The 11,766-nt window shown below is 41.1% G+C and overlaps 1 protein-coding gene across 1 annotated transcript in view; it reads left to right on the top strand.

Annotated features, from left to right (window-relative positions):
• Positions 1-11,766, top strand: part of dnah5 (dynein, axonemal, heavy chain 5) — a 154,113-nt gene that overhangs the window by 137,613 nt on the left and 4,734 nt on the right. The window contains exons 79-84 of the mRNA XM_046043902.1: positions 2,311-2,460; positions 3,285-3,530; positions 3,799-4,018; positions 5,472-5,677; positions 7,587-7,790; positions 10,148-10,363. Of these exons, the coding sequence (XP_045899858.1) occupies positions 2,311-2,460; positions 3,285-3,530; positions 3,799-4,018; positions 5,472-5,677; positions 7,587-7,790; positions 10,148-10,363 (1,242 nt within the window). The remainder of the gene's footprint in view (positions 1-2,310; positions 2,461-3,284; positions 3,531-3,798; positions 4,019-5,471; positions 5,678-7,586; positions 7,791-10,147; positions 10,364-11,766) is intronic.

Genomic DNA, 11,766 nt, shown 5'->3' with positions numbered 1-11,766 from the left:
CACACACACACACACACACACACACACACACACACACACACACACACACACACACACACACACACACACACACACACACACACACTCACTCACTCATGTGTGAGTGACGACCGACTGTCACTCACACACAAATACACACACGCTTATGGGTGACAGCCTGGTGGATCCCATGGAGGGAAAAGCTCAGTGCTCTGTGAAATGAGCTTAGTTTGGAGAAACTTCCAGTTACTTTCGTCACACACACACACACACACACACACACACACACACACACACACACACACACACACACAAATATGTATGTGTGTGCACCCTTGTATTCCTTCACATACACAATTACACATGTGTATTTTTGTGTGGATGATTAACAGGGAGAGGTGGATTAACAGTTCTTTGTTTAATGAAATCAGGCTTCTAAGAAGAACAAGGCAAGGACATGATTGTGATGTTAGTCCCCTACCCAGAATAGAGACAAAACCATCTGAGCCCCCTAATGACTGTCTACACACTGAAAACAGTAGTGAACTGCACACAGGATGCAGATTTATAGGACCATTCTAGCCTTGTGGTTCAATAAGTTCACTCAAATCCCCAGAAATGTGCTCAGAAATGGGCATGTGGGACATGAATGTGTAACACTCTCCCCTCTCCTCTATCAATAACTACTGTCAATGTGCTCTTCAGCAAAGCACTGAACACCTTAATTTCGTGGAGCTGCTCAGTGACAAATAGACAAAGACAAGCAGCTCTCAGTTGTAAATGTGTTCAACTATAGAGTATGAATGTAAAGCAGGTGGTTGCTTCACTTCCTTAAATATGTAAGAAGGAAGACACACTTGACTTCAAAATGCCTGCTTTCTTGCCCATGTATGATTTTACTGGGTTTCTATCATAGACTGTATATAAGAAATGGACGTGGTTTGTTGAAGCCACAAGTATGGCCGATAGTGCGCCGCCATGTTGAGTTTTTGCAACCAGCGGCACCGGACGTGACCATATTTGGACGAGACAGTTGTGTGCAGAGCTAGCAAGGTTGTTTAGCTAGAGGCATCTGTAATTCACGTTAACTGTCATTTTAACAGAGCTGACAGTTTTGTCTAGCGAACAACAGTCTTAAAACTAAATGTAGTCACCAGGGAAAGTGAACAGCCAGCTCCTAGTAAGCTTTTTCAATGGCGCTGGTTAAATTTACAAAGTGCTGTGGGTTTGAGTCGCTCTAGCCTTATTGACAGGTCGCCATGGTAACAACTTGTCAATCATAGATAATCCCACCCTGAAGCATACTCTGCTTTATGGTCTATTTTCCTCTAAATGGGATCATAATTTACTAAATGAACATCATGTTGTATTAAAGAAGACTTAAAACTACCGACTGAGACCACAAACCCATTAGGAAAGTTTTTACTGAGGTAATAAATCAGGTGAGAAGTAGGGTCATTTTACCATTATTTCTAATGGAACTGGACTTCTTTTTGCAAACAGAAGAGTCGCCCCCTGCTGGAGAGTTAAAGGGAAACATTGCTAATGGCGGTGTGTCTTTTAAATCCAAAATAACTACTAACTTACTATAACGCAAAACGAAACACATCGTACAAATGCACATACTAAGGAAAAACAGTGTGCTCCTTCCATTCAAGGCCTGTTCTCTGTCCAAAAGCGAAAAACAAACACTCCAGGTTGGGAAGCTGCTTCATATATCACTAATAAACTTAAAATATGCCAAAGTTTAAAAAAATACAGTCGGAGTTACGAGATTACTGACCAGCTGCATCTTAATACCGGTTATATAAAGTATCAGGTTATTGCAGTGCATGTACTGTAAAGGCGATCTCTGATTTCCTGCTTTAACCTGATTTCTCCCAGCAACCTGGTTTCCTGCATGCATATAAACACAGTTATTAACAGGCTAGGTGAAGTCACAGTATATTTGCACATGTTGTGCCATATATATCACTTCTTGAAAGCACATGATGTTTACATGGATTCAATACGAACTGCTTTCCAGGCAATTGGCGCTAAGTGCAGTAAGTGTCAGTTCAGAACCTTATATTTGCAATGATAGGAGTATCTTCCATGTTGAAGACTTACTTTTGGTCTTTCCTTTTTTTCTTTCTACTGCTTTTCTTTTCGCTAGTGATAGATTTAATTCTGGCTGCTTTGACCATCAGTGCATTTGTGCATGTGTTTGCCTGCAGTATATTTTGACTTTTTTTCTTCATCTGTCCAGATTTGATGTAATGGGAAACAATGAAAGGTTTATTCGTTTTTATCTGTGTATTCCTGTCAGAGCTCTTTACACATTTCTTTCAGATAAGCCGTAACGAGAAGCAGTGGAAGTCATGGTTTGATAAGGAGGCCCCAGAGGAGGAGGTGGTTCCAAACTCTTATGATCAGGCTCTGGACTGTTTTAGACGCCTGCTCCTCATACGCTGCTGGTGCCCCGACAGGACCATTGCACAGGTTAGAAAAGACATGTCTGTGTGTGTCTGGTTACGATGTCCAGATACAGGGATGTAGTGGCGAATCAGCTCCATTACAATGCATTTGTTTTCACTTTCATAATGAACAGTATAGGTTGTGTAAATCTATGCACAGTTGCTGGGTTGCATCATAATGCATTTGCAACAGTATGATCTCGATCTGTTAACATAAACTTAACTTCAAATGAATTAATTACCATGAAAGAAATACAGCAGAGTAGACCTATAGCAGCATATTCTTAATTTATTGATAAGTCAGGGCTGGAAAAGAGATGCTGGTTTATTTAAAAAATGCATTTGTATTAATGAAACTGGGTTCAATAAAAAAAAAAAGTCTAGAGATCTCTTAATCTACAGTAATATCTCTCTTGGCTAAGTTTTTCCTTGTGAAGTGGAATACATTTAGTTAAACATCTCTCTCTTTCTCTGAAGCTTACTGAGCCTGAATGTCTACAATGGCTAATGGACATTCATTTCTTACTGATGGGTAGTTTTTTGGTCCACTGCAGACGAGCCTGGAGTGAAAATATTTTGTTGTACTCACAAACAGCCCAGCAGTTTTCTTCGTTTGACCCCCGGCAGCTGTCTTTACTGTTTACTGAAAAGAGTAAGCTAGTTTAAAAAAAATAAAAAATCCATGTAACCATTTCAGTTCCCAGCGTTACAGAAAGGAAATGCATTCCAATATTTCATTTTTAACATTGCCTGCAAAGCTGAACAAGTATAATGTTTTAAGACATTTGCATTATAAAGCAGGAAACAAACACATCTACTCTTCCTAATTTCTTTCCCTGTCTCTTCTAGGCCCGTAAATACATAATGGACGCAATGGGGGAGAAGTACACTGAAGGGATGATTCTTGACTTGGAGAAAATGTGGGAGGAATCAGACCCGCGAACGCCTCTCATCTGCTTCCTGTCAATGGGCTCAGATCCAACCGACTCCATCATTGCATTGGGGAAGAGGCTGAAGATTGAGACCCGATATGTCTCCATGGGACAAGGACAAGAGGTCCATGCCCGAAAGCTTCTGCAGCAGACCATGGCTAATGTGAGTTGGTGGTGTGAGGCTACTACTATTTTTTCATCATTTGATGTAGCAGCAGAACAGCTGTTTAATGCATTATGTTGAACTAGACAACAAGTCTCCCAGAAAATGTGTTTTTAAAATGCCCTTAAGCATTCTGATCTCTTGCAAACAGACCAGCTATTTCAGAGTTAGTCACACACAGGATCTTTTTCTTGGGGATCTTGACTACATCATCACTTTGCATTCCTTGATATGGATGAAAACCATTATTCTTATTGTATGTCCCCAGGGTGGCTGGGCCTTACTCCAGAACTGCCACCTGGGTCTGGACTTCATGGATGAGCTGATGGACACAGTGACAGAGACAGACTTTATCCATGACAGCTTCCGCCTTTGGATAACCACAGAGGTCCACAGACACTTCCCCATCACACTTCTGCAGATGTCAATCAAGTTCACCAATGAACCACCGCAGGGCCTCAAGGCGGGGCTTAAGAGGAACTATGGAGGTGGGGCCAGTTTGGTTCAGTACAGTTTAGTTTAAAATAAAACATCATAACTCAAAGTCTCAAAGAGTAGGATGAAAGTGGTGAGGCTGGACTGGAAATAAATATACACCCTGCCCTGAATCAATACAATGTTCCAGTCTGACAACATTGATAGGCATAAATATGGCAGAAATAAAGTAAAATGAAAAAGTAAAAGTAAACTGATTGATCCTTAGTTAATCATTACAGGAGGACTACCTGTGTGTGTGTAAGCCAGACAGAGGAAGTGACACAATGATGAGCATGCAGAAGGTGTGGTGTCTTATTTTTGATGTCTACATTTGTAAACATTTGTGGATTCACACACATAGTACACACTCACACACATACAGAGCTTCAAGAAGTCACATAATCATAACTGAAGGGATGTGTATGTATCCTAGGGAGACAAGATGATAAACACCTGTTTGCTGCACCAAAAGCCTGTAAGGTTCAAAACATTTTAAGCTAAGCTATATCTAAGTTTTTATTCAAGCCTTAAAGAGAAGAATATTTAATATGTATAAGGCAGCCGTCTTTGCCAGCCGTATATGAAAAAAGGATGATCCTTAAGGGCAATTGAGAATCTGGGTACACGCTTTTCTTCATCTCTTGAATCATAGCTGCAATTAAAAATTGTATTTCTTCATCTGATTAGGAGGAATCACACTTGTTGTGGCCAGTGCATACAGACTATTAACTAAATTTTCATGGTTGGCTGACTTTTTCCATTTTCCCTCAAAGCAGTACTTGTTTTGCTAATTTCCACTTTCACATGTTGCAATTCCCAAATGGTGCAAGACTGAACCACCTGGATTTGGGAGAAAGCAAAGCTCACACATAGGACTGCCTATTAGGTGGATATGGAGATATTTTCTAGTAATTCCACATTTTTGAATCCAATATGTGGATTTAGATGATAATTGCTTATGAGATTTATGAATTATTATGTAGATTAAATGTGGGAATTTCACTTTCAGATGGAGTTTAACTCAGATTTCATTCAAACTTTATTAGATTTTTGAATGAAAGCCCTTTGTGACATTTCCTGTCAGAGATTTCCCAAAAGAATTGCCAACTTGCATTATGCTAAGTTTACTGCATACAGTACTGCATATGTATCATCCCTGGAGTTATGGAAATTGCTACATATTAAATTTTTTAAACCAATTAAAAAAATGGTTCACTCAGCAAACATGTAAGTAATATTTGTTTCTTTGGCTCAAAAGTCACCAGCTTGGAGCGTTTTTAGTCTTTTTTTTATTTTGTCTTTGAAAGGGATTTCCAGTAACAAACTTTCTTCCGCTGGAAGGCTTTGGATCACACCAAATGTTTAACCTCAAAAGCTGATGCAACCACAATAACTTTTCTGTACATTTTACTTTTAGCCTCCGGTTGAAGAGGGCTGCTCATATGTTCATGTATTCTTCAACAGGTATAAACCAGGACCTTTTGGATGTCAGTAACATGGTGCAGTGGAAGCCAATGCTGTATGCAGTGGCATTCCTCCACAGCACAGTACAAGAGAGGAGAAAGTATGGGCCGCTGGGATGGAACATTCCCTACGAGTTTAATCAGGCCGACTTCAACGCCACTGTCCAGTTTGTTCAGAACCACCTCGATGACATGGACATTAAAAAGGTAGAAGAAGTGACACCTCAAGCGCGTAACAAACTACAGTATACACCACCAACAGTAAGATTTACTGTAGTGTACTGCATCAGATTCAGGAAATATTCACCTTGTGCACTGCACAAGTCTTAAGGGGACTATATGTAAATTTTTCAGTGAAATTAATCAAATTTTCATTGCCTTATCCTTATTGTTAATGGGCTCAAAACTCACTTAGAAATGAAGCACACGTCTGTTTTCTCCATTGCTTGAATCAGCCACTATTCTGCTTTTAATGTCAGGACTCCGGGTCGGATTCAGCTCTGTGCGCGCTCTTGAGCCTCTCTTAGATTACAGCGACGACACGGCAGCTAACGACATGCAGTCCACTAACACCATAAAACAACCAGCTCACAGCAAAACACAGGCTCCATGTATGGACACAAAACAACAATAAAGGTTTATGTGCTGAAGCCCATTAGACCAAACAGGTTCAGATGATGTCGATTAAGAACAAAGTGAGCATTAGTAAAGCTGGAGAAACACAGAGAAAGTCACTTTAACATTTGCAACTGCTCGCCGGCATCTGGTGCAAAGTTGTATCACTTTCCACATTACTTCACCAAGTAACGCGACCCATGTTACTATCCTGTGGACCACTGTTGATTTAGCCCGCAAGAAAGGATGTAATGGTAAAAAAGCAAATGTGGAGTGATTTGTTTACTAACGTTAGCCTATAGTGATGCAGCCAGGAGCAGCCAGCTAACGCTTAGATTTGTTGTGGTTTTACCAATACTCAGGTACACAGCTTTTCCACCTCTCCATCGCTGTACCTAACATGACCCAGATAATATACAATACTGCAACTTCACGGCGACAACAACCCAGAGGAAGAGCCATGCCCTAACACTACAGTAAAGTTACTTACTGCAGTCTTATTATTATAAAGTGTGACACAATCTTGTTATAATATTCAGTCCAGCTCACTAACCGTATCCTAATACATTTAGCTGTGCTGATATTGCTGAGCCTCCGGTGAAAGATACACAGATAGTAAAGAGAGTTACTAAAAGCAGCAGGCGAGCTAACAATGTAGCACGTCGGCTAAATGCAGTAAATGTACTGTGATCATGTAACGAGCATGGATTAGTTCAACCTGCAGCTGATAAAACTATTACTGTAACATTGCAGTAGGGGTTTACCTGAGTTTCCAGTATATTGTGTGAAGTTGTCTCCCTGCCTGTCTATAGCTGCTGTCACTCTGCCTTTTTTACGGGAGGATTGTGCCGATATGCAGCTGGCAGCACTGAATGAAGTCACGAGTCGGTGTTGATCTGCCTCTGAGATGGGAACGTTGAAGTAACAGAGCCTGAACATGTCTGAGTGAAAAGCCACAGCCTGCATCCTGGTGTTCCTGCGTTTATTGCAGGATTTCTAAATGAAAGCGGTTGTGTTTCGAGTTGTGCTTGCTCACGAGTTCAAGCGAGCACGTGTATGAGCACATGCCTGGTAGCAATCTTAAAGCCGCGCCGCTAGTGGCCGCTGGAAACTCCATAATGCCCCTTTAATGAATCCCTCATAATTGTCGAGGGTCTCTCACCTTTTCTTAGCCCCCTTTAAGAATGCATTATGGATTTGCGCCTCTAAATTATTATGATAAAAGGAAGGAAAATGTCCCTCTGGTTCCATTTCTACAGCTAGATTTGACAAAATAACCTTACCATATCTGCAGTGAACCTCTTTGAGGAGTTGATCAATGTTGTCCTCAGATATGAAAGACATTTATTTCGTGAAATGTTTAGCAGAAAAGTGCCACATCCAACTTTCATGAATGTGCCGAACAGAAATAATAACCAAGTGCATAACATTAGCTTTGGCCTGTTAATATTTCACACATTGAATCGCTGTCATCTTGTATCCCTGTTTCATATCTCCTCAGGGTGTGTCCTGGAACACAGTGCGATACATGATCGGAGAGATTCAATACGGTGGTCGTGTGACTGATGACTATGACAAGCGCCTCCTTAACACCTTCGCCAAGGTGTGGTTCAGTGAGGACATGTTTGGACCTGCCTTTAACTTCTACAAGGGCTACAGCATCCCGAAATGTTCCAGTGTTGACCAGTATCTGACATACATTCAGGTGAGTCACATCCAGGCGGATGATGGTTGACTGCACACACTACAAATAAAAACAGCAGATTTTAAACCATTTGTACTCCTGGACATGTCACATCAGTCTCTATTAAGAGCTGCTGTCTTGAAGATTTCTTGTATCATCTATCTTTCTACATTTTTTTTAAAATTCTGCACTTGACATGTGATATTGCTGTTTGTTTCAGTTTTTCCCCATGCTGTCAGCTTTCAATGACATCACAAACGGTGAAAAGAGGAGGTTTCTGCAGGAATCTGATACACTGCACTCTTGTCACATCCAGATATGCCATGTGTGGTTTTTGTATAAAATGCAAGCATTATTACAGATTATGTATGATTTATTAGTCTGGTGTGTGTGTGGTCGTGCGTGCGTGCGTGCGTGCGTGCGTGCATCTGGGGGCAGTTCCTGAGCTAGTTTCATTAAAGCTAGTTTCATTATGATGGATGCTCAGGGCTGCCAGGCTATTCCTCTGCACCGCCCTTCAAATAGAGGATGACAAGCACAGCCTTGGAGAGCACACATACACAAGCTCAAATATGCACAACATTCAAATGCACATACTGTGTACACACAAATACTTACACATTCACGCTTTAACTCCACAGACAAAATACACACCGGAACACATGTGTCCCTGCATGTGTGTCCACGTGTCTGTGTTTTTAAATGAAATGCAGACAGACAGGAACAAAGTTAAAATTCCCTAAGAGAATATAAATGACCACAGTGTGGGACAAAGGATATTCTGTCCAGCACTCAGTGTGTCTCTTTCTTCATCACCTCCCATTTGTCTCTATATATTGGCCAGGCTTTCCTCCTGATTTGACCTATTTGAATACACAGCGTGATGGATGTTTGAGGGAAAAACGATCCAGTATTGACATAAATTACAAGCGTCTTTATTTCCGCAATGCAAACTCTCAGCTTTTCTCCATCAACAAAGAAGTCTGATAATATAGAAACAAAACTTTTTCAGCCAAGGAGAAATAAAAATCTTTGCCAAAACGTGCTAACATGCAAAGATGAAACCCTATTTTCAGTCGTCACTTCCATGTGCTAAGTGCAGTTTCACGCCATTACACCATTCTTGATGTGTTAGAGGCAATTAGAGGTTTCCCTAAGACGAAACAAAGTGTACCACATATTGGATCTGTCTTTGCTTTTGAAGGGCTTTGCTCACATGCCATTATTGATCATAATGAAGCTTTGCAGCTGTTACAAAGTAAGTTTGTTTAAATTTCCCAGTTTTATAAGGAACCTCATTAGTAATGCTGCAGTAACAGATGGTCCTTCTTCCTGTCATCATTGAGAAAGGCACAAAGTGCAAGATGCCTTTGAACCAATTAAAGCAGCCCAACTCGGCGCCTTTGATAGGCAGATTTTCAGTATCAGCTCACTTCTTAAGTAATTTTAAATAACTTTGGCCCTGATTTTAATCCAGAAATGTACATTTTACCCATATTAGAATGACAGCATTTTGTGCCTTTATTAAATAGTTATAGTGGAGAGATGACAGAAAATAAGGCAGAGAGTGATGCAACAAAGGTCACTAGTAATTAGTGCCGCTAGTAGCTGTGTACATTCAAGTCTGCACAGTCTCTTTGATAGTAAGAATTTACAGTAACACACAAAAACATTTAAAAACAACCTATCAAAGCACAACAAAGCATCAGTCTGTCTTAATGCTACACACACATAAAGCCACATTGGTGGTACAACCACTCATTATCATAGAGCTCAGTTTCTAGCAGTAGGACCTTTGGCTTGGTCGTAGGGGTCACTGAGCGCAATTAGCTGTAACTGTGGGTGGGAACCCGGTGAGTGGTCCCGTCAGTGCCCTAGCAATTCATACTAGTTTTTTCAGATGTGTGCCCCATTGGACCGGGAGGGATAGCATGAATGTCTCGTGTGTTACATTCCCACTGTGACGCTCTTCAGTGGAGGATGAACAGAAGCAGCTAGTGACACTGTGTGTATCAGAGGAGACACTTGGCTGCCTACACTTTACCCTGGCCAACAGTGGCTTAGCAGTGACACAAACTGAAGTGCTGGAAAATAGGCATGAAACTGGGGAGAAGAGAGGCAACCAACCCTTAATACCATAAAAAAAGCCAGCACATTAAAATGTGTCCCACTTTGTTGGAGACTGTTTCACCTATAAGTTCAGCCGTCAGAGAGAGGTGATAAGTTGCTCCGTGGGGGCACTAGGGCCCTCTTACAGCACTTGTTGTGAGAGTACAGAGAATACATCTTGGCTATTTCTTTCTGAAAATATTTTCACAAAAGCTATGCGAGCCAAAGTAACCTCTGGTTCAATAACTGTTGTTGTTTTTCTTTTGCAGGGCCTCCCAGCCTATGACACTCCAGAGGTGTTCGGTCTCCACCCGAACGCAGACATAACCTACCAGAGTAAGCTGGCGAAGGACGTACTGGACACCATCCTCAGTATTCAGCCTAAAGACAGCTCATCAGGCGGAGGAGAAACCAGAGAGGCTGTGGTGTCCAGGCTGGCTGATGACATGCTGGAGAAACTACCTCCTGACTACGTACCTTTTGAAGTAAGCCTGTGTGCGTATGCGTGTGCGTGTGCGGGTGTGTGTGTGTGTGCGGGCATGACAAACAGCCTGAGGTGAGTGTTTGAGGTGAGTGAAGCACCATGTGTGCTGTTCAAAGTGGCTGGTGTGGTATAGCCAGAAAAGTGTGATGTGTGTTGTTGAGGTGATGGAAGGTTGTGTGACTGAGACAGTGATAGACAGAGAGAGATGATGACCAGAAATAGAGGGCGGGTGCGAACGTAGCTTTATTTTATTTTGAGTTTTCTCTTCTTTTTTTTTTTGACACTTAAGAGAAAGTGAGGTGAGAAGGCGAGGCGTAAAGCTTGTCATGGAAAACTTGTCACTGCGCACCACACCCTGTGTCTGCCTGCCTGTGTCTGTACAGGGACAGGGACAATGTATTGTAATCAGCACAGTGCGAAAGATGCTGCCAAAACTTTCAGGAATGTAATCTCTGATTGGCTGGACCACAGCACGGCGACACAACAGTGTTTCCGCTAATAACGTTGTTGCCATACAGCAAAATAATCACTAAAGAAAACAATACCGCTTTTCCTGCCATTCAATTTATATTAATATAGTTTTATATTACAAAAATGCTGTTGCTAATGTGAACGCTGCTCTGTGAGCATCTACATGTGTGACTCAACGCTGTCCTGTACAGCAGCTACAAAGCCAGTATGCGTTTATTTACGTAACCATAAGGAAATAAAGTCATTTTTGAAAAAATCTACTTTTTTCCCCACTTTATTGAATAAAGAAACTGCCAAATATACTGAGAAAAGAAAATCATTTAAATTAGGAACTAAAATAAACAAAATAAGTTATAAAAAAATAATGGCTAAAAGTGTGAAAGGGGGTCACTTAAAATACAACTTTTTTTAAAATTCAAAAATAGGAGATCTACATTTGTGCAAATACTATTTTTCCAGTCATATCAAGTTGTTTAACAAGATATTCAGTATATCAGTATTTGTGGTCATGTTCTCAGTCTCAAACAGAGCTTAACAATGCTTCAGTAAGAACAAATTTTACTGCAACCACTACAGAAAAGATGAACTCGTAACAACTAGGAATTCACATCAAGTACACTGTAAGAGGATTCCTTGTGAGCTATAAATAAGAACAATAGATAATGTTGTATTTGAGACAACATTTTAGACAATATGCTGTTTGTTAACTCTGTCCATCCATCCATCCATCTTTATCCGCTTATCCGGGGTCGGGTCGCGGGGGCAGCAGCTCCAGCAGGGGCTGAGCTCCTCACGGATGGCCGGGCTTCTCACCCTATATCTAAGGGAGACACCAGTCACCCACCTGAGGAAACCCATTTCGGCCGCTTAACTGTGTATTTGATTTAATGTTAAAAAAAACTTTTTTCAACCTAAATATACTTTAATGTGATA

The sequence above is a fragment of the Micropterus dolomieu genome, linkage group LG03 (assembly GCF_021292245.1).
Source record: "Micropterus dolomieu isolate WLL.071019.BEF.003 ecotype Adirondacks linkage group LG03, ASM2129224v1, whole genome shotgun sequence".
NCBI lineage: Eukaryota > Metazoa > Chordata > Actinopteri > Centrarchiformes > Centrarchidae > Micropterus > Micropterus dolomieu.
This window is presented reverse-complemented; position numbering and strand designations above follow the sequence as displayed.